Raw genomic sequence first — 23088 nt, forward strand, 5'->3', positions numbered from 1 at the left:
CTGGTCATACCAATTTAATTTGGCTTGACTACAGGGGAATATATATATATGCCGCTATATGATTGTACTCAGGGTTTCAAATTTCACAATTTTGCTGAAATTGCAAGAATTTTGGAGGTGGCCAAAATTAAATTCTGAATTTTCATATTGATGCATGCGTTATATAAGTCAAGAGTCATTTTTTTAAAACTCAATGTGACACCTTAAAATTTTACATCTTGAATTTAAATAAGGCCATAATATGGTTTACTTTACTTGGTTTGAACGATTTATGTACCGTGGTACATGCTATGGCCGGCAGCATCAGCAAAGTGAGGACGTGCACGTGGTGGTAGGCTGGTAGTAAGGAATCACTGTCATCGAGGCGTTGACAGTACTTTGCCATAAATTTAATCTATCAAACGATCAAAGTTATCAGTACGTGTCCCCTATTAGTACTATCATCTACAACTAGAATTTTAGAATACTACTATATCAAAATGATATCGATTCTAGCGATGAAGCCATAATTTGGCTAAGGAGGGGCTGATTCCTCTTCTTCTTCCTCGAACCCTTTCTTTCCTTCTTCTTCCTTCTCCATGGCATAGGAGGGACTTAGGCCTTGTTTAGTTCCGAAAGGATTTTAGATTTTGGTACTGTAGCATTTTCGTTTTTATTTGACAAATATTATACAATTATAGACTAACTAGGCTCAAAAAAATCATCTCGTGATTTATAGGCAAATTGTGCAATTAGTAGTTTTTATTTTCGTCTACGTCTAATGCTTCATGCATGTGCCCTAAGATTCGATGTGACAAGAAATCTTGAAAATTTTTTGGTTTTTGGGTGGACTAAACGAGGGTCTTGTTTAGTTCCGAAAACTGAAAAGTTTTCAGAACTGTAGCACTTTTTGTTTGTTTGTGTTAAATATTGTCCAATCATATACTAACTAGGGTCAAAAGATTCATCTCATGATTTACAGTCAAACTGTGTGATTAGTTTTTGTTTTCGTCTATATTTAATGCTTCATACATATGCCGCAAGATTCGATGTGATAGGGAATCTTGAAAACTTTTTAGATTTCGGAGTGAACTAAACAAGGCTGAGGCTTAGTGTATCCATGGCTGGTAGCCCGGGCTGGAGCACCGGTAGCATAGGTGCTGGTGGCTTCGTCGCTGATCGATTCTAACGAGTCTTTTAATTTTTTTTTTGTACGTGTCCAAAAATATCGACTTATATGGTGTTAGGGTGCCTTCTGGCTGTATCAAATTTCTAACTCCTACTTAATGAAAACACGCCATAGGCGTGCTCTAAAAAAACAAAAATACCGACTTTACTAGTTTGATTGGTTTTCACCCTCGTTCCCTCCATTAACTTCACGATGTCTTTTCCAGAGTAGTAAATCCGGCCTTCCTTAGCTTCTCTTGTCAATTACATGGATCACTCATTTGGGCACCTCCACTCCATGGCTATCAACATGTATGGCTATCAAAGCAGCTCATGGATTTGGCTCTCGGAGATTTTGTATGTCCACAAACTTTTGGCCGCACGGTTGCTCCTCGTTAAGTCACCAAGATCAGAAAAAAAAAAAAAAGGCAAAGGCAGCAGTGCTGTTATGTGCGTCATAGCACGCATGGTTTTTTTTTTCAGATATATACCCTTCTGAGGCCTTCTCACCTTTCTGCACGATGTCGGCCCAATCACCCAAAGACCGAGCTCCCCAAAGGCCCAGCCCAACAGGCCAAACTAGTGGATTAGATATGGAGTTTAGAATTTTTCATCATGATGAAGATAAAAACTCACGCCCACCCCAGCCGCTTATTCCCGCCGCCTGCCTCCCCGCTCTCTCTCTCTCTCTCTCGGCGAAACAATCGACGCCGCCAGGTCTTGCCCCGGTCTCCGTCGAGCCCATCTCCGGCAAAGCGCACCACCAGGCCAGGTATGGCCGCAGCCCGCCCCGTCTCTTCGCTTCCTGCCGAACCAAACCGAGCACCCAAAACCTAATCTAAGCTACCCTGGGCTATTTGTTATCAGATCCCATCTAATTGCAAGTGTACATATATTATGCCTACTAAGAGCAACTCCAACCCACCTTCTAAACAAGTCCCTATTGTAAATCTAGGGACTTGATTCAAAAAAATCAACTCCAACCCACCTCGGCTCCCATTTTCCATGCCCTTAGTTTCAACCCCTCGTATCTAGAACCTCCTATCCTACTTGTTTAGGAGGTGGGTTGGAGTTGGGTCTTAATTTGAGCTCCTAGGCTTAATTTAGAGACTTGGGTTTGTTGGTTTGATCTCCCACCAATATGGCCCAACGGCCTTATTGGGCCTTGTCTCGCGCCCTGATCGGGGGCGCCCAACCCTATATGGTTGGTGGGCCCCGTCGCACTGCGCTATAAATAAGAGGTGGGGGCCGGCGGCACTGTTCACGAGTTGAACAGTTGCCACTCCTCCCCACCGACATCTACAAACCCTAGAAAACCCTAGCCGATCAGGGAAGCGCAGCCAGCGACGGGAAAACTCACCGACGCCGGATCTGCGCCACCTCGACATCCGCATCACCGCCACCATCGACGTCCTCGAAGATCCACTCCACCACCGACGTGATGGCCTCGGGATCGTCTTCCGCCGCCCCTGCTGCTCCTTCTCTCGACGATATTTCTTTCACTATTAAATTCGAACCAACGGGAGAATTTAATCTTTGAACATAGATATGTTTTCCAGATTATTATAATATTGTTATTATTCTGACCAACGTTGATTAATGGCAGTATTATGATGTGATTAAAAGATTATTATGCATTAATTCTATTTCTGCCCAACGGTGATATAGTTTTATTGCATAAACAGTTGTATGTTTTAATTTTGACCAACGTTGATACTAAGGCATACAATTGTGATTATTTATGTTCTCACCCAGAGGTTTGTGTTTCAGGAGCTTACTCGTTGATGACGTTCATCAACACCATTCCACCACTCAAAGGGGACAACTACGTTGAGTGGAGGAAAAAGATCGACATGGCCTTCACCTTTGCTGAGGTGGACTGGGTCCTTGACACAGAGCGTCCCGTCCAGCCCGTGCCACCTGTGCGGGCAACAGATGAGACAGATGATGCATGGCAGAAAAGAGAAAGAGAGTTTGCTCCCATCCAGATGTCTTATGACCTTGAAAAGAAAAAGTGGGAATCAGCAAACAAGAAATGTAAAACGCTTGTACAGAACACGATGGAGTCTCACATATCAGATTCCATTCCAGTAGTAGACAGCGTTAAAGATTACCTAGATACTATAAAGAGGCAGTTTACTGGCTCTACAAAAACGTATGCAACAGAAATGATCAAAGAACTGATCTCACAGAAATATACTGGTGGTGGCACTGGTATTAGAGAGCACATCCTTAGAATGAGTCACTTGGCATCTAAAATCAAAAAGTTCAAGGATCTCACCATCACTGATGCTTTCCTTGTTCATTTGGTTTTTGCGTCGTTGCCAAAAGAATTTGAAACCTTTGTTGTTAACTACAACATGCAACCAGAAACATGGGACTTAGAAAAGACTATTGCTATGTGTGCTCAAGAAGAAGAGAGAATCAAAGCCTCAAATGGTGGTTCAATCAACCATTTGAGGGACAACAAGAAAAAGATTTACCATTCTCCTTCAAAGAACAAGGGAAAGGGCCCTATGCAGCAACAGGGCAAGCCTTCCACCCAGCACCAGGGCCAGAACCAGTCTCAGCCTACCATGCAGCATCTCCCTCAACAGAACCAGTTTGTAGTGAACCAAAACCAATGTCTCTACTGCAAGAAAGAAGGACACTACAAGAAAAGATGCCCTGATTGGCTACAGATGAAACTCAGATCATGTGGTGAGAATATTATTACCTTTGTAAATGAATCCCTGTATATAAGTTATTCTAAATCCACTTGGTGGGTTGACTCAGGTGCAACTGTTCATGTTGCTAATTCTTTACAGGGGTTCAGCTCGACAAGGACGACAACAAGAAGAGAAAGACACATTAGAGTGGCGAATGGAGTCAGAGCAGATGTTGAAGCTGTTGGCGATGTCTCCCTGGAGCTTGCTAGTGGCTTCACACTTTTACTTAGAGATGTCCTTTATGTTCCTTCGCTTCAGAGAAATTTGATTAGTGTTTCACGTTTGGACGATGATAATTTTGCTTGTCATTTTGGTGATGGCAAGTGCCAGATTTATTGTAATAATGACTGTGTTGGTGTTGCATTCCAACAACAAGATCTTTATTTATTATCGCTTCGTGAAACAGTGAATTCCGTATGTGATGCTACAGAAAACACGTCCTTGTCTCAGAGTGAGAATAGAAAAAGAAAGCGAACTCAAGATGTATCGTCGAAATTATGGCATTGTCGTTTAGGCCACATTTCGAGGGGGAGAATAGAGATATTAGTAAAGAATGAAATTCTTCCTCCACTTGAGTTCTCAGAATTAGATCAATGCATAGACTGCATTAAAGGAAAATTTGCAAAGAAAATTAAAAAGAATGCCAAAAGAAGCACTGGGATTTTAGAAATAATCCACACGGACATCTGTGGACCGTTTCCTGTGAAAAGTATGGATGGCTATGACTCGTTCATAACATTCACAGATGATTACTCCCGATTTGGGTATATTTATCCAATTAAAGAAAGAACAGAGGCATTAGATAAGTTCAAGATATTTAAGGCTGAAGTTGAAAATCAGCACAACTTAAAGATTAAGATAGTCAGATCCGACCGTGGAGGGGAGTACTATGGTCGGCACACCCCTTATGGCCAAGTTCCTGGACCTTTTGCAAAGTTCTTACAGGAGCATGGCATAGTAGCCCAGTATTCTACACCGGGCGAGCCTCAGCAGAATGGAGTAGCTGAAAGACGCAACCGTACCCTGATGGATATGGTGCGAAGTATGATTAGTTACTCTACATTACCACTAAGTTTGTGGATGGAGGCATTAAAAACCGCCATTCACATTCTAAACAGAGTTCCCAGTAAATCGGTGCCTAAAACACCGTATGAGTTGTGGACAGGAAGAGTTCCCTCGCTAAGCCACTTGCGTGTGTGGGGGAGCCCAGCTGAGGCTAAAGTATTTAACCCAAACATTGGAAAGCTAGATCCCAAAACAGTCAGTTGCCATTTCATTGGCTACCCAGAAAAATCAAAGGGTTATCGTTTCTACTGTCCAGACAGATATACAAAGTTTGTAGAAACGAGACACGCCGTATTTCTAGAGGATGAGCTGATCAGGGGGAGCGTGGTAGCTCGAAAGATTGATCTTGAAGAGAAGCGGGTGTATGCACCCACTCCGATGATTCAAGAGCCATTTTTTGAATTACCCATTGTGAATGCACCAACAGTGCCCGACACTGTGATGCCAGAAACAATTGCTCACTCTCCTGTGGCAACAACAGATGAAAATGAGGAACCTGTCCTTCAGGAGCCCATAGAAGAACCAGTTGCCACAGGCGAGGGGGAGCAACAACAGCCCCAACCAGATCAAGTGCCAACTGTGGAGGCACCGAGAAGATCTCAAAGAATCAGAAGGTCAGCTATCCCAGATGACTATGAAGTTTTTAACACAGAGGAATTTCATATGGAGGGTGATCCCACCTCATATGATGAGGCCATGAGAAGCGCCAACTCACAGGAGTGGCTAGAAGCTATGATAGAAGAGATGAAATCCATGAACTCCAATGGAGTTTGGGATTTAGAAGAAATTCCTAAAGGAGCCAAAACAGTAGGCTGTAAATGGGTCTACAAAACCAAGTATGACTCCCAAGGGAATGTAGAAAGATTTAAAGCGCGACTTGTGGCAAAAGGCTTTACGCAAAGAGAAGGGATTGATTACAATGAGACATTCTCTCCAGTCTCATGTAAGGATTCCTTCAGGATCATAATGGCTCTAGTAGCACATTATGATTTAGAATTACATCAGATGGATGTTAAGACGGCTTTCCTACATGGGGATTTGGAGGAAAATGTTTACATGGCACAACCGAAAGGTTTTGTCGTGGAAGGAAAAGAGCGAATGGGATGCCGCCTAAAGAAATCCATTTATGGATTAAAACAAGCTTCAAGACAGTGGTATTTGAAGTTTGATGAGACCATAAGAAGTTTTGGGTTTAAACAGAATGTAGAGGACAACTGTGTTTATGCAAAGTTTAAGAATGGGAAGTACATCTTCCTAATCTTGTATGTGGATGATATCCTACTCGCAAGTAGTGATGTCGGTCTACTGCAGGAAACAAAGAAATTCTTGTCCTCGAAATTTGACATGAAAGATCTTGGTGAAGCATCATATGTTTTGGGCATAGAGATTCACCGAGATAGAAAGAAGGGGGTATTGGGATTATCACAGAAAGCATATATAGAAAAAGTTCTAGAGAGATACAATATGCACAAATGTAGTGCATCACCTGCACCGATAGTCAAGGGCGACAGATATGGGGATTTTCAGTGTCCCAAGAATGAGTATGAGCTCAACCAGATGAGATCAGTTCCATATGCTTCGGCTGTTGGAAGTTTACAGTACGCTCAAGTATGTACTCGCCCTGACTTAGCTTTTGTTACCGGGTTGCTTGGCAGATTTCAGAGTAATCCAGGTGTGGAACACTGGAAATTAGTAAAGAAGGTCTTGCGTTATTTGCAAGGAACAAAGAGCCTCATGCTTACATACAAGAGATCAGATTCCCTACAGATAGTAGGATATTCAGATTCAGATTATGCGGGAGATAACAGAAAGTCCACGTCAGGCTATGTATTTACTCTCGCAAATGGAGCCATATCGTGGAAAAGTAAATTACAGACGGTCACTACATCGTCCACAATGTATGCCGAATTTGTAGCATGTTTTGAGGCGTCGGGGCAGGTGAACTGGTTAAAGAAGTTCATACCCGGTTTGAGAGTGGTTGATAACATCTCTAAACCACTACAGTTATACTGCGATAATAATCCAGCAGTAGAATATGCACACAACAATAGGTCAAGTGGTGCTGCCAAACACATTGACATAAAGTACTATGTTGTGAAAGATAAGATCCGGGATCATGTCATAAAGCTTGAGCATATAAGCACTGAAAAGATGCTTGCGGATCCGCTTACCAAAGGCTTACCACCCAGCGTGTTTAGAGAACACGTAGCCGGCATGGGTTTAAGGGAAAGCCTATGATTCCTGGACAAAGAGGCCCAAAGAATAACAGAATTTGTTTCAGATCAGAGAAGTGTATTCGTAGCTGTCAAGTCTATCGGCGATAGACCGTGATGATGACGCAGTTCTATGCACTAATTTGTGATGAAATAAATAAGGTAAAAGAGTTTGAAAAGAAAGAATACAGACAAAGAATAGAGTGAGATCAAGGGGGAGAATGTTGGTTTGATCTCCCACCAATATGGCCCAACGGCCTTATTGGGCCTTGTCTCGCGCCCTGATCGGGGGCGCCCAACCCTATATGGTTGGTGGGCCCCGTCGCACTGCGCTATAAATAAGAGGTGGGGGCCGGCGGCACTGTTCACGAGTTGAACAGTTGCCACTCCTCCCCACCGACATCTACAAACCCTAGAAAACCCTAGCCGATCAGGGAAGCGCAGCCAGCGACGGGAAAACTCACCGACGCCGGATCTGCGCCACCTCGACATCCGCATCACCGCCACCATCGACGTCCTCGAAGATCCACTCCACCACCGACGTGATGGCCTCGGGATCGTCTTCCGCCGCCCCTGCTGCTCCTTCTCTCGACGGTCTAATCCTATTAATCCCGACTCATTTAATTGTATTTACTGTTTCCATTTTAGATCTTGTATAGAATATGTACCTTGTTGTTTACCAGTTAAAGATTGTACCCGTCTAGATCTACTACTAGTCGATCCTATGCACAGATTATTTCTATCAGGGTTGGAGTTGCTCTAACTATGCTTAATATATGTACACTAGAGAGAGGACCAATTATCTATCTATATGTTCTTTACTGTACAATGTGAATATGTGATAGTGATACCAAACATATTCAGAGTTTACATATTTTCGTTATGTCTGGAGCCAGCTTAGTTTGTATTACATTTTTTTGAATCAAACTGCACCTAAATGTACCCTCACCTCTGTCTCGTTTCAGTTTTTTATATCAGGTTCTTGGCCTCTTGGGCACTCAACATCAACACATAGTGACACATTCGTTGTTATCCTGTAATTGAATTGCAGGTGCAGCTTACCTAGCTTTCAGGGAAAAAAAAGAAGAAGCAAAAGGCCTCTATGTCCCCCATCAAGTCCAGTGTCAGCCAAGGCTATCAGAATGCCAGTGTAGCCATGATATTTGGCCCGACCCTGTCTCTTTGTTGTGCTCGTAGACATCGAGGGGCTCGATCGCAGCCCCTCGCCACCTGTGCCACCAGCTTTCCACCTCACAGTTGATGCACAAGTTAGGATCCCGGTCTCAGGGTGCTGTAACAGAATTGGAGCCTTGGAGGTGGCAACTCAATGCTGCGTGTCTCCTATCACGGCATGCTCTTGGCGTGGGGCCACGTGCCAACATTCTGTGTGTGTGGCGGCGTGGCCAACGTGGAAGCCAAGGATGAGGCTGTCCTGCTACGCGACGAGGTGCGTGCTTTGATTCAGAGTGAGCAGCATGTTGTGGGGAAGGCTGAGTTTGACGTTGAGGGAGAGGTGGCGGGGTTGGGATATCTTCACTGCAAGGCTTCCTGCTCCAAGGCTACCCTGCGAAGGGCTCCAAGGGCCCATGCCAAGTTCACTACTACCAATAGTTTGAACTTTGAAGCTTCCCCTCCCGGTTCCCTGACTGGTAGAGATGAGAGCTGCCTCTCAGCTCTAGCTAGATGTTTGGATCAGAGTGTTTCCAAACAACAAATTTGTACTCCTAGATTAGCTAGATTGATGTATAATATAGCTTTGCTAATAGAGAAAAGAGTGTAAAGGTGTGCAGGGATGGATGATTGGAAAGTTTGTGAGCGGGAACAACTCCATGTCTAAAATAATCAGAATGTGGTTTTAGTTTATTTGGTTCGTGACTAAAATTTTGTATATTACATATATATGGAGCATTGTTTAGGGTGGCCGATAAGTGACATTAGACCAGATCAAGCATGAACTGACTAGACGAAAAGAAGATTGGGACTCCAACTTTTATGTACAAGTATATGTTGTCCAATTGTGGAACAATCTTGCATACAGGCTTAAAGCTACATATGCACGTCATGTCCAGTGCAAGTGATAGTTTCATCTTTGGGGGAATCTCAGGCAATACGAGTCTCATCTGTTGTTTGTAAAAGACATTCGCGAGATTAAGATAAATGCCTAGCGATACGAATAGGTTCTACATCAGATTCATCATTCCTTGTAGCAAGTCAAAGCCAAAGCATCTAATCTCTTACAAAACCAGATCCTAATTTAGGTTAAGTGGCTGCACACATATAAACAAAACTACATGCCGCAAGACTTAAAAACAAAATCACGAGAAACACCAGATCATGCTGCTGCAAAACTCAGTTTTTTTTTTGGCGTATCTGTTTGAAATTGAAATGGATCATACTTATCTCAAAACATCTGAATCATATCACGCTGAGTCAAACCTTAACAGAATTTTGCATAAAAACTCACACCTGACGACAGCAAATCCATCAGACCAGTACAACCTGAGACACCAAAAGGGCCAGTACAAACCCCTGAACCAAAGAGGTCCCCGATATGTCCTCACGTCCCAGCGTGATCTGAGTCCAAGCCGATATTAGTCCAAGCATTTGCTAAGGATGGATCAAGAAATGTGACAAAAGCTCCATCCAATAGCTTAGCGTTTCGAGTAGGGTGGATCAAGAAATGTGACAAAAGCTCCATCCAATAGCCTAGAGTTTCTACTGATTTTACTCGACTGTCATTCTGGTAGCCAGTGGAGTTGTTTCGTGTTACTACTACATTTTTTTTTTCTACAGTATTTGTATGCTCTTTGTTGCTGTCCTCTGCTTCTTCTCTGCTCAGGCTGCTGCTTTCGGCCCTGCTGCTTGCGGCTCCAGGGCATATATCAGGTGAATTGCAAAAGTGATCAAGGCCAAAACAGCGCCAACAATATTCGCTGCCTGAAATTATGGCCCGGCCCATTCAAATTAGGTTAAATGCAACAGAAGAAAAAATCATGCACGTTAAGTAGGTATGACTGGCAGTTTACCTCAAAGAAGTCATGCTTGTAAGTGAAAACGCAGTACATCGCCCAATACACATACACAATTAAGTTGCAACCACGGGAGAAGATGACCAACTTCTTCGTGTTGGGGTGTTGGGGAGGAGCATCAGCAGGAGGACGGCAGAGTAGGAACTGCACAACATACAGCAAAATCTGTTATATTTGAATGAACATGTGGTGCTTGTAGGTGGTAGCATACCATTAGTCTATCTTGCATCAAAGACACACGTTTTTTGAAATAACTATAGGAAGTGAAGCGTTGCAGCGAGTACTCAACGGCTGACTATACAGTATTGTAATACTTTGTTATCCCTGTCTATGATACCAGGAAGTGAAGTGTTTGTGTGTAAAATTCAGTAAGTTGTGCTCGGATTTGGCTGCGATGGCAACGGCATCGGTCTGCCATTCGACTCGGGTTGTGTGGCACGGCCACTTGTAAAATCCCATGGTCGATCCACACACCAGGAGTTGGGAACGGGATTGGCACCAATTAGGAGGGTTTCCGAACCAGGTGTTTGATTCCGTTGCTCCGCGCACACAAATTATATCTGAAAGCCAGCTAATGCTGCTTTGGACAGTCCAACTTGGAATACCTAGGACACATCATCTCAGACAACAGGGTTGCTGCTCATCCCTCCAAAACAGCAGGAATGTTGAAATGGACACCACCACAGTCTTTCACAGAACTCCAGGGTTTCTTGGACCTGACCGGTTACTATCACCGTTTTGTGCGACACTATGGGATCATCGCTAAACCATTGACAAATTTTTCTCTGCCAGAAAGTGTTTCCTTGGCCAGCAGAGGCTGAATTGGCTTTCAGCAAGCTAAAGTAAGCAATGGCAACTACTCTGGTACTCGCCTTGCCTAATTTTGATGCTCACTTTACCGTGGAAACAGATGCTTGCGGCGATGGAGTAGGCGATGTGCTGATGCAACATGGGCAATCAATTTCTTTCCTGAGTAAAGCTCTTGGCGCCAAAAATCGCAGCCTTTCTATATATGAGAAAGTGTTCTTTGCCCTCATTATTGTAGTGGCAAAGTGACACGCCAATACCTACAGCGTCAGGAATTTATCATCAAGACTGACCACAAATCATTGGCCTACTTGAACAAACACAACGTACACTCTGACATGCAGCGTAAGGCTATGGCTCTTTTTTTTTTGCGAGCAGGCTATGGCTCATTTGATGGGACTACAGTTCAAGATAGTTTACCACAAAGGCAAGGACAACTTGGCAGCCGCGTTGTCTTGGGTGGCACATTTAAAGGTTCTCCAAACAGTATCTCAAGCGCAATCATTATGGATACATGAGGTCCTCAATTCCTATGCCCTGATACAGCAAGCTCTTCACAGCCTGGCAGCCCCGATGCAAAAGGATACAATTTGCACGATGATCTTATTCACCACAACAACCGGATTTGGACTTGCCCCAATTCAGCGGTCTAAACAAAACTCATTGCTGCATTTCACTCAAGTCCTATGAGAGGCCACTCTGGTGCTCATGCGACATATCATTCGTCTCAAACGCCCTTTTGCATGGAAAGGTCTTCGATAGGGTGTTGACAGTTATGTTTCGCAATGCCAGATTTGCCGGCAAGCCAAACATACCCATGTTAGATCTTTAGATCGTTCTAGGATCAGTGAGTATTTACTTCTATTTGTGATAAACAACTTCGACTTCATGGATCCAGAGAGTAAGAGAGGATGGGAGAGAGGTGGGGAACAATACCTTCGGGTCAGCAGGGAACCTCAAGGTCGAGGTAGTGGCGGCGGCGGACTTCCCGTCGCTGGCAGTGCGTCCCTCTCAATCGGTCTAGGGTTAGGTGGGGACTCGCGGCACTGTAGCGGTGAACCTCGTGTCTTGTGCCCTGGCCCCCATCTTCTCTTATATGCACTGCGCGACAAGGGCCCACCAGCCAGTAGACGGCTGGATGTCCCCGATCAGGACACGGTCAAGGGGTCCGACCCAGTCTTTGGACTTGGGCCGGTAGAGATCAACCTAACAACCCACACAAAACCAGCAGGTCTCCTTCTTCCCATTCCTCACGGTATGTGGCAGGACCTCTGTATGGATTTTGTCCAAGGATTACCAAAGTATGAAGGCTATAATGCCATTCCGATGGTCATGGATCGACTGACCAAAGCAGCGCACTTCATTGCCATTCGCCATCTCTACACAGCTCCAGGCATTGCACGGATATTTTTGGACAATGTGGTTCGCCACCATGGGTTACCCAAAACTATAGTGACTAATTGGGATACCATCTTTCTCAGTATTTTTCAGAAGGAATTATTCAAGCTATATGGAGTTCAACTCAACCTGAGTATTGCCTACCATCCACAGTCTGAAGGTCAGACAGAACACATCGACAAATGCTTGGAGATGTATCTTGGGTGCACTATTCATGCGTTCCCCAAGTCACTAGAAGGCTTGGCTCTCATTGGCAGAACTGTGGTACAACTCTTCCTATCACTCTTCTTTGGGTTGCACACCATTCATGGCTCCGTATGGATACGAACCAAATCTGAGTGCTACGCCTATTTTAAGCACAAATATCCCAAACAGCAGTCCAGGACCTCATCACTGCTCAAGAAGAACAGTTACAAGCATTGAAACAACATCGGCAAGTCGCTAAAAACCGCATGAAGATTATGGCTGATTGTAAGCGTACTGACCAACAATTCACAGTGGCAATCAAGTGCTCCTCAAACTGCAGCCATACACTGAGTCTTCAGTGGCTAGTTGTCTATTTCCTAAGCTGGCATTCAAGTATTTTGGACCATATACTGTTTTCGAGCGCATCGGCAGTGTTGCTTACGGCAGTCAAATTCACCTGGTATTCCATATCTTGCAACTTAAGCCCTTCACACGTGAATATACTCTTGTATACTCAGTTCTTCCCAAGCTCACAGATTTGCAGGCCATTCAGACAGGTCTCATTCAAATCCTGGAGCGTCGGCTGGTTCAAAAAGGAGGTGGTGCCGTTCCTCAAGTCCGTGTTCAGTGGCCTGACCTGCCCGCATCGGCCACCACTTGGGAGGACTACTATGTGCCCAAGGAACGTTTTCCCACAGCGTTGCTTGGGGACAAGCAAGTTCTTTGGATGGGGAGCTGTCACAATGCCTACTAAGGCACAAACCACAGAAGGCACAAGGAAGTGAAGTGATGCAGCGAGGACTTGAGGCAGACTATACAGTATCGTGATACTTTATTATTCCTGTCTATGACATTTGGACCCTAGAGGCCAGTTGTGTCTGTAAGAGAGGCTTAAAACTCTTGTATGAGAACTGGCAACCAGAACATAAATCAACAAATCATTGACGAAGAGAGGAACCTATCTCCTACCCCAGTTAGCCTGCTTCTCGGTGTACAAGATTTCTCCACGCCGGTGGTGATCTGCTCATCGACGGCAACAGATGTGACACATTTATGCTATTTTTTTAGTGTATGATTTTCCCTCATTGTTGGTACCTAAAGAACAATCTTTGCAAAAAGTGACTTCAGTTTATTTAGTCCCTCGTTCCCAAAACCATATACAAAACATGTTCCTTGAACTCTCAAAACGACTGCAAACTCCATACTAAGTTGGTTTTGTGAGTGCTCTTAGGTGATGTGTCAACTACATAGTCTTGGACATGTAGTAGCTACAGCATGTGATGTGGCTATCACATCCTTAAGTTACACAGTAAAAGAGCCTAAAGACATAGTCTGTGATAGTTATAAAGTTTGAGAGACTTTCAACTTGTAGGATGAAAACCAAACTAAATAAAGAGTTAGAGAACCAATAGTAAATTTTTCAAAACTAAACCATATGAAACAATTGTATGTTAACTTACAAGGCTGCGAAACGGCAGAAGTTGTGAGCAGAATTGCACAAGTGCTGCACCATATGAGATCCATATTGCAGCCAAACTTTCTCTCTTGAAGGGCCCAAACACGGTGAAGTACAGAACGACGAAAGTGGGACCACACAAAGCGACGATGGCTCCAATGCATCCCTAAGTTTTTAGTGAATAAAGTTAGGAAAAAGGATTAAATCGATTAATTTGTGTTGGTTGTGAAAAAATCTAATACCTTACTACGGACATTTGCATCACTTGCTATCTTGATTACGGTGCACAGTGTGTAGACAATGAGGCCCAGAAGATTAACTAAGACAGCCTCTGCACCAAAGACTCTATTACCTTCAATATGTAATTGTGTGATACCAAATAGCAACCATGCTAGACAGTTAGCTGCTGTGGCTATCAAATCCCAAAGGCTATGGAAGGTAATGGTCTCTGGCAAACTGCTACCAAGGCTCCAGTAAATAATCACCGGGCTACTGAAGGATAGAGTTGAAATTCCACAACCTGAAACAAGAAGCCGTGTGTTTCAGGAGTCGGAACAAAAAAAAGACCGAAGTTTTTAGATCAGATGTTAGAGCTTACCCAACAGAAGCACCACCTTCCTCGTGACCTTCTCTTCAAAAGATCCGCAAGGCAAGCAGGGTGGAGATGCTGCTGCTGCTGCATCGCCTGTGCCTGCGCTTCCACCCTTCAGCAGCGACTACAAAACCACAAATTTATATTAGCAAATCACAAAAAAAAAAAACAAATTATCTGTACTTGTAATTTTTTACACGAGCATGCAATTTGTGCATATTTCAAAGTTGCCAGGGAGGAGACCAATTAACACAGCTTGGAATGCTAGAGAAAGCCCGACCAATTGCTCTTCCACCCAGCGGAGCAACACAGACATTCAAGAAGACTGTTACATGGATAATAGCCTATCGCAACGTAGAGCAGGCTTAAGCGTCTAGCAGGATAGAAGGGTGGCGAGGTCAGAGTTACCGCCGGCATCTAGCAATTCCCTTCCTCGACCATGGCGGCTCTGGCAAGCGTCGCGCCAGGCGTGGCCACGGCAAAGAGGAGATCGACGACGACACCTGCCGCCACTGCGGCAAGGCTGGGCATTGGCCCCGCGATCGCCGCAAGAAGAAGCGTGATGAGGCGTAGGCGCTGGCCAACCTCACTCAGGCGGTGGAGAGACCATCGCTGCTCATGGCGGTGGTGACGCCAGCGAGGGAGCCGTCTACGGCGCGCACCGCGTCGAGCACGTCGAACGCATGGTCAAGGCGGGCATTCTCCTCGCCCGTCACCATAGGGGACGGCGGAGGGCCGGGTGGCCGCGGGCGGCAGGGGTGGGCACCGGAACCGGGTGGTCACCGTCACCGGCAAGGCAGGGAAAAAAAACTACCTTTTGCGTGTTGGGGGGAGGAGGAGCGCTCCCGAGCAACAGGACAAAGCGCCAGTGCCGGGTGGCCGCCGGCGGCAGGGGTGGGCACCGGAACCGGGTGGTCATCGGCGAGGCAGCAAAAAAATATTACCTTTTGCGTGTTGGGGGGAGGAGGAGGAGGAGCGCTGTCCATCCTCGGCGGTCCGCTGCCGCTTGGTGCGCTGGGTGTACGGGCACCTCCGCCACTGCCGCTCGGTGCGCTGGGTGTTCTCCCACCTCCACCATCTTGCGGTCCACTCCGGCGCGCTGCAGGAGGTGGAGGATCGGCTGCACCTCCATCACCCTTGGCCGGAGCTCCAGCACCTCTGCCTCCTCCGCCCAACTCCAGAGAGGAAAGACCCAGCGAAGGGATTAGATTTTGCACTGGATTTGGAATGGTGGACACCAAGGCTACTCTATAGCCAAGACCGACCAACAGCACCACGATGAGGACGGCGCTGAGGAGATTGACTACCCACTTCCTCATCTTGCCGAGGTTGGAGGAGAGACAGGCGGGAGTCCAGGTTGAAGAGGAGTCGGAGCCTTGGAGGCGCGCGGACTGGGTGTCACACGGGAAGGCGGAGGCGGGCTGGGTGTCCCACACTCCCACGGCAGAACTGGTTTGGGGCTTTTTTTTTTTTTCCTTCTTCTATTTTCTAGGCATTGTTTGTCTAGAATCTAAAAACTTTTTAAGATTTTCTGTCACATCGAATCTTTTAGCACATATATAGAGCATTAAATATAAATAAAAAATAAGTAATTGTATAATTTATATATAATTTGAGAGACAAATCTTTTAAACCTAGTAATTACCAAATATAAATAAAAGTGCTAAACCAGGCCTAAACGTGGCTTGGGCGTTGTTACGGCGAGAGTCGTACAGAACTTTTTAAAGATTGTTTATTTATGCATATAGATCACGTTTTTTAAACTCCGTTCCGTTCGCTCGTCTTATATAAAGCGAACAAGCTATTAATTTATTTCTTTAAGATCATATAATATTCTCTTTATGTATGCTATGCACTATATATATCTTACTGTTTGTTTTTTTAAGATCACAGAATTTTCTCACTTTATGTATGCACTATATCTTTCTGAGTTCGAATTGCTAAATTACAAGAGGGACTTATATACGGTTGCCCACTGGAGGATGTCATTACAGTACACCTGAGAAGCAAGACATGCTCATGTAGGTATTGGCAAGTCTATGTGATTCCATGCCAACATGATGACATGCCTCTGCAAAAATCCAATCCACTTCACTTGCAGGGGAGGAGACGTGATTTGGATGGGCGTGATCGAAGGAAGCATGGTCTGGGGCGAGCGAGCGATGCACCCGCACCCGACAATTCCCCTGGAGATTTTGAACCCTAACCCGAAATTATACATACAGTTGACAAAAGCTCATCGCAACGTTCCCAAATGGAGGGTGTGAACACTAGCATCCAGTAATCAGTCAGTAAAACAGGTTTCCTTGTACATGCTGGGGAAAAACACTTAGCATGCCTCAACAGAGGACTAAGAATCTAGTCTAGCATAATCGGTTACAAGTTGTTGCCCGCCATCGCCTTCAAAGCATCTTCGGCGGCAACTCTCTGCGGTACAAATTCTGCAAAATTTTGCAGGAACGAACCCAGTCAGTTCCTCATGCTACACAGCAACAGAAACAAATGTAGGTTCCAAGAGATTTTATACAAAAGATAAAGAATTTACCTGAAAGGAACTTTAAACCCTTCTGGCTGCAAACAGCTGTTGCTGAAAAAGGAGAGCACAAGTGACATGAGACGTGTATATATACCAACAATAAAAAGAGATAGATCGAAGCCAAAGGCTACAAGTACTATTTAGTACTCCTTCTGTTCTAAATTATAAGCCAAAACATCTAACAATTTGGAATAGAAGGAGTACTACTTAAACAGGGAACAGGTTTGATTTTGATGGTGATTCTGAGATGAGAATGGGAGCACAGCTATAGGAATTGGATGAAAGATGTGAATAAATTCATGCATCAGAATCCTAGATATACATGATTGTTTAGGGTCTTATTTTACGCTGAGAGTGACCTTTAACAGAATCATATTGATTGTTTATATTGATTTCAGGGACCAGCCGTCTGTCTCTTCCACACAGCAGTTGTCTATATTGATTGTTTGCCTTCACTGCAGAGATTCATCTAACCACATGTGAAAAATACTCAAACAGCATGGTTTTACCTGCGAATGGTCTTTTTACAACCACACAACACAAGGCATATTACACAAAGTCTATGCTTCGTGCTAACTTTGAAGATCACTGCACTCAGGTCTTAGTAGACACTTTGTGTTTCAACAATCTGATGTTTTCTGTGTGCTTTTTGATTGTTCTGCATATTTCTTCCTCTCTACTTAAATGCAGCCACAGCTTGCGACTTTTGATTGCCTTCTTAAGCACAGATAATATTAAGTTGGTTCTTTTTAGATAAATGTAAACAGTAAGCTGATACGAAGCAATAACCAACTTACAAAGATTGTCGTAAATAATGGACTTCTTACGATCCTTCACCGCATTGCGATAAGCATCCTCTGCAAACTTCCCCAAAAAGAACTCCTGCAATTACAGGTGCAGCTACAATATCAACTTATAGAAATCATTGCAAGTGCCAAAGGTCAGCATGTCTTCCGAACAAATGGATTTTACAGGGATGAAAGGTGCAAATTGTAATAGTAGTAGACAGTACAACCATCGTTCCCCCAACCTATCCCCAAAAAATGAAGTATTAACAAAGAACAGGGACAGTGCTCTGTAGAATCTTAGTTTTCTTAGTTGTCCTTTTTGCTTTCAGTTGGTTAGAGTAGAAGAGTAGATGCTTCCCTCTCCCTAGTATCTGTTTTCAGTTCTTTTGTTTCTAACCGCTGGTTAGCTTTCCCTCTTGTAAGTTTTCTCTGAACCTCTCTGTTCAATATATGTTGCCGGGGGGCTTTGCCCCACGGTTTTTGGCTCAAAAAAAAAAGAAAGAAGCTACTCTCCAACAATCTTTTCTTTTGGTGTCATCTATCCCTCCATTCAATGAAGATTGAAGACACTAAACACCCTTTTTTTTATAATTTGGCCTTTTTTTGAAAAAAATTACATTTAGCCCCCTAGGAAACGTAAACTGATCTTTAGAGTTTAGACCCTAGGGGTCGGCGCCAAAACTCATGGCTCTGAGGTAAAACGTCTCAGCGCCACAGATCTTAGCTCCGAGGTGTCTGGCCATGCACAACAAAGCATCCTAGGTGTCGTTAACGTGGTCACTACCTCGGAGCCACAGATCTTGGCTCTGACCTCGGACATGGCGCCGAGCTTGGATTCAAAACCACGACCAAGTTTTCCTGCCCAGGCCTGCTTTCATTTGTTCCTCCTCCCTCTCAGGTTCTTGGCCTCCCCTACCCGCCCAATCTCTTGAATCGACAAATTTGACCTTAGAAACTTGGATTTGATCCATAGATCTTCGCTAGCAAGGTAATCTCTCTCCCCTCATTTTTTACGCACTGATTTGGTATATAATGGTCTAAATAAATTTTTTACTCATTCACGATGGGTGGCAATGATTTTTTACGCATTGAATCGACGAGTTTAGATCTTTGCTACGTCACCTAAATCCTAATAATGATCTAACTAAATTTGCTAACTACATTGCCTAACTACATCACCTAATAACCTTACTAAATAACTATCTGAATTTGCGAGCGGACGGGGGCGCGAGGGAGCGTGCCGGCGTGCGGCCGACGGTGGTCGGCGGCCTGCTTCATTGCCAAGGGCATCGGCGGACGGAGGAGGTGAGGGCGCCGGTTGCACATGACGAGACGGGGAGACAAGGGTGGCCGAGGGAGCGTACGAGGGCGTGAGGGAGCGGGCAACGGCGGCCGCCGGGCTGCTGCGGTTGGGCACAGGAAGGCGTTGGAGGCACAGCGGCTTGACGGCGGTGGCGGCCTACCTAGCGGCGGGGAGAGAGGGAGAATCAGAGAGTGCGAGAGAGAGGGAGATACAGAGATGTGGCTTGTCTGGTTAGGTTAGCTATCTCGGCGCCAGGATATGTGGTTGGTAGCTCGGCGCCAAGATCCGTGGCTCCGATCTACCAACCACATCAGCGCCACCTCGGTTGTCCTGCTGTGCGCAGCCAGGCACCTCAGAGCCATAGGTAGTGGCGCTGAGACATATTACCTCGAAGCTATGGGTTCTGGGCTTCTAGTGCCGACCCCCAAGGTCCAAAGATTAGTTTACGTCTCCCAGAGGCCAAATGTAAATTTTCTTCAAAGAAGGGCCAAATTGTAAAAATTTAGCCCATTAACACAAAGCACTTAAACTTTTATGTCAATGATTTTGCTGGCAGTGGCAAGGCATCAGCCGGTTAGCTTGTTAAGTGAGTAGAACATGTTTACTTGCCTCAATCAGCTAGTCAAGCCTATAATTCATAATTCATGTCTAGCTGCACCTTGTAAATGCAAATCATCAACAGAATAGAACTCGAAAAAATTCTCCAAATACAAAGCTTCACTGAGTTTTAGTCTATGAGTTTTGAAATAACCTGTGGTCCAAAATGGCAACAGAATCAAACCTAGATGCGGTGTGTTATGTGGACAATCCAGTTAGCTACAGATGGTTTATTAACATGAAGACAAGTAGATACTAGTAGTATAATTCATGCTTCTAAAAGTCAAAAGTGGCAGACAAGGAAACCCCACACTAGGCCACAAACATCCTCTCAGATAACAAATCTGGACACCCCACACTAGGCCACAAACATCCTCTCCGGGTATATGTAAAAATTACTATGTTATTAGGTCAATATAATCCTATTATCAAAATCCAGCAACTCAGTAACATAAATCTAATGTCTAAATGCACAAGAATACAATCAACAACAGTACAACACCAATATTTCAGATAAGTCCCTGGCTCCCTGCAAATAAAGACACGCTAGCTTTATGTACAGTATTGGTCAACGCAGCACAGAAACATAAATCGAGCAGGGTGTGATTAGGGGAGCACATGGTCCTGAGATTGCAACTAACAATATGTCAATACCTAAGCTAATTGATCTAGCATCTTTCTGATGTTGATTGCATCAACACAGTAAATCTCAGGAAATCAATCCTAAGCTATCACCACCAAATAGAATGATATAATGCTTTGCTAGAAAATGTTTACTTCTCCAGATCAGATAGTGACGCCCACAATTCATATCTAGTTACACCTTGCAAATGTAAATTGACAACAAAATATAAATTCAAACCAATTTCTCCAGTACTAAGTTGCTAAAGAGTCTTCTGCTCAATATATGCCTTGTGTAAAGAAATGAACTCGACAAATGCCAGAAAAATCAAACCTGGATGGGGTGGGGTGGGGGTGGGGACAAGTGGGGTCAATTCAGCTAAAGATGGTTTATTACCATCAAGAATAATAGATAATGTAACACTTCAAACAGATGAACAGAAGTGACAGACAACAAATCTGGAAACCCCCACATTACAATGAGGCTATCAACATTCTCTCTGGAGAGTGCAACAGCTCCTTAGCTGGCCTGTTAGGTAAGAATTACTAGGCTATAATATAATCTTATAAATGAAACCCCACAACTGAGTAGCATAAACCTAACATCTCAATGATCAAGAATACGATAGACAGCACTGGAAGTGTAGAACACCAATATTTCAGACAAATCCCAGCAGAACAGTGAGAACTGAAAGATCTTCATATGGATTAGTAAGTTTGAAGGCAACTTCTTCCGGTGTACCCATTCACAGTGCACAGGGACAGATTGGGCAGGGTGGATTGGAGGTAGCACATGCTCATGTGGTTACTGTTGGAATAAACCCTGAGCACCTGTTAACTATATTTGGTAGCTTAGGCTAATTAGTGACTAAGCATGGCAGACGGTCTGTCTTGGTTGTTGGGATGGCAACAACAGATTGTGAGCATACCGTGATTGCCTCAGTTATTTTGTAACCATGTATGGATGCATGTATTTCCCTTTATAATGAATAGAGAGAAACCAGAAAACGCGGTATGTCTTGGTTGTTGGGATGACAACAACAGATTGTGAGCATACCGTGATTGCCTCAGTTATTTTGTAACCATGTATGGATGCATGTATTTCCCTTTATAATGAATAGAGAGAAACCAGAAAACGCTGCCGCTTGCAGCACCAAATCATTGTGCTTGTGTTTCTTTGTTCATCCTCATCGGAGTTCTAACAGTTACAGGCCTACAGCTGATAATATCTTAAGGCAATTCATCAAACATCTAGTCGGCACTGATGGCATCATCAAAGTAAATCTAAGTAACTCAATAGATTCAATCCTCCGATGTCTAATTGCTAGCATAAACCAAGGCACTTAGAGCAAAAACGAATAGATGCGGGGGACGGAATCATACGGAAGCCTTATTGATGAGGAAGACAGCATCACTGGAAACGCGGATGGTGGCGTCCTCGACCCGCATCAGCTGCCGCACCCGCGCCATGGGGAAGCTGCACACACCCATGTCTGCCGCAGCCGCCTTCTGGTCCTTCCGCTTCTTCTTCACGGGCGTAGATGCGTGAACCTCCCCATCGGCAGGCGCTCTCTTGGGGCTCTTGGCCTCCTTTTGGGGCGCATCGTCGCCGCGCTTCCTCTTGGTGGGCGTGGGCTTCTCGTGCTTGGCTTGCTTCTTCGGGAGCGAGGTCGCTCCCGCCGCGGGCTTCCGCGCTTTGCCGGGTGACTGCTGCTTCTTCGGCGTGGGCTTCTCCGCTTTGCCGGGTGACTGATGCTTCTTCTTCGGCGTGGGCTTCTCCGCTCTGCCGGGTGACTGATGCTTCTTCGCGGGCGTCGCTGGCTTGCCGGGGGACTGCTGCTTCTTTGCGGGCGTCGCGGCCTTGCCAGGGGACTGCTGCTTCTTTGCGGGCGTCGCGGCCTTGCCGGGTGACTGCTGCTTCTTCGCGGGCGTGGCGGGCTTGCCGGTTGACTGCTGCTTCTTCGCGGGCGTCGCGGGCTTGCCGGTTGACTGCTGCTTCTTCGAGGGCGTCGCGGGTTTGCCTGCTGGCTTCTGCTTCTTCGCGGGCGTCGGGGACTTCCCGGCTGGCTGCTGCTTCTTTGCGGGCGTCGCGGGCTTCACGGCTGGTTTCTGCTTCTTCCCGGGCGTCGCAGGCTTCTCCGGCTTGCCGGATGGCTTGTGCTTCTTCGCGGGCGTTGCTTCCTTCTGGGGTTTGGGTTCCGGGCCTTCGCCGCCCTTCTTCCTCTTCTTTGCGGGCGTGGCCGCGTCGGCGGACGCCTGCTGCTTCTTACGCTTGCCGCCCACTTGGGGCTCCGGCTTGTCGCGCTTCTTCTTCGCGGCCGCCGGCTTCTCCTTGGTGATTTTGCGAGGTTTGGAGGCCGACTGCGCCTTGGCGCTGGCGGCTGCGGCCTCCTCCGAAGCCTGCTTAGGCCGGCTCTTGGAGCCGGGGGCGGCGCTGCCGTTGCGCTGGGTGGAGGGAGCGGCGGGCTTTACTGGGGTGGGCTTCTTCCCGGCCATGTCGCGCCTGCCGCCGCCGTCGAAACCCTCGCCGCGAGCTCAAAAAGCGGTGGTGCGTGGTGGTTCGTTGCAGAGTTCAAAATTTTCTCGGGGCCGCGCGGGCCCTTCCAGACTTTTCAGCTCCACAAACAATGGAGCGAGCCACCG

The 23088-nt window shown here is 45.5% G+C and overlaps 2 protein-coding genes and 2 long non-coding RNA genes across 4 annotated transcripts; 1 reads left to right on the plus strand and 3 right to left on the minus strand.

Moving 5' to 3' along the window:
- LOC110432863 lies at positions 1713-9060 on the plus strand. The gene is made up of 2 exons (XR_002450147.1): positions 1713-1918; positions 8184-9060. It is a non-coding gene; the product is annotated as an uncharacterized LOC110432863 (long non-coding RNA).
- Positions 1934-5630, minus strand: LOC110432862. The gene is made up of 3 exons (XR_002450146.1): positions 3630-5630; positions 3428-3499; positions 1934-3066 (listed from the first exon to the last, which is right to left on the minus strand). It is a non-coding gene; the product is annotated as an uncharacterized LOC110432862 (long non-coding RNA).
- On the minus strand, positions 9526-15131 carry LOC8060860. The gene is made up of 6 exons (XM_002466039.2): positions 15039-15131; positions 14607-14724; positions 14251-14528; positions 14013-14174; positions 10159-10305; positions 9526-10069 (listed from the first exon to the last, which is right to left on the minus strand). Exons 1-6 carry the CDS (start codon positions 15129-15131, stop codon positions 9968-9970), a joined length of 900 nt encoding a protein of 299 aa, XP_002466084.2. The 3' UTR covers positions 9526-9967.
- LOC8061399 (muscle M-line assembly protein unc-89) lies at positions 16632-23088 on the minus strand. The gene is made up of 4 exons (XM_021451803.1): positions 21829-23088; positions 17934-18018; positions 17146-17187; positions 16632-17041 (listed from the first exon to the last, which is right to left on the minus strand). The coding sequence occupies exons 1-4, from the start codon at positions 22939-22941 to the stop codon at positions 16977-16979; spliced, it is 1305 nt and encodes a 434-aa protein (XP_021307478.1). The 5' UTR covers positions 22942-23088; the 3' UTR covers positions 16632-16976.

This window comes from Sorghum bicolor, chromosome 1 (genome assembly GCF_000003195.3).
Source record: "Sorghum bicolor cultivar BTx623 chromosome 1, Sorghum_bicolor_NCBIv3, whole genome shotgun sequence".
NCBI lineage: Eukaryota > Viridiplantae > Streptophyta > Magnoliopsida > Poales > Poaceae > Sorghum > Sorghum bicolor.

Coding starts and splice junctions, on each gene's coding strand:
- LOC8060860 (XM_002466039.2), bottom strand. CDS start 15,131: ATGCCCAGCCTTGCCGCAGTGGCGGCAGGTGTCGTCGTCGATCTCCTC. Junction 14,725..15,038: donor CGCTTGCCAGAGCCGCCATG/GTCGAGGAAGGG, acceptor GTGGTTTTGTAG/TCGCTGCTGAAGGGTGGAAG. Junction 14,175..14,250: donor ATGCAAATGTCCGTAGTAAG/GTATTAGATTTT, acceptor CTAAAAACTTAG/GGATGCATTGGAGCCATCGT.
- LOC8061399 (XM_021451803.1), bottom strand. CDS start 22,941: ATGGCCGGGAAGAAGCCCACCCCAGTAAAGCCCGCCGCTCCCTCCACC. Junction 18,019..21,828: donor TCCTCATCAATAAGGCTTCC/GTATGATTCCGT, acceptor CTGTAATTGCAG/GAGTTCTTTTTGGGGAAGTT. Junction 17,188..17,933: donor CATTATTTACGACAATCTTT/GTAAGTTGGTTA, acceptor CTCCTTTTTCAG/CAACAGCTGTTTGCAGCCAG.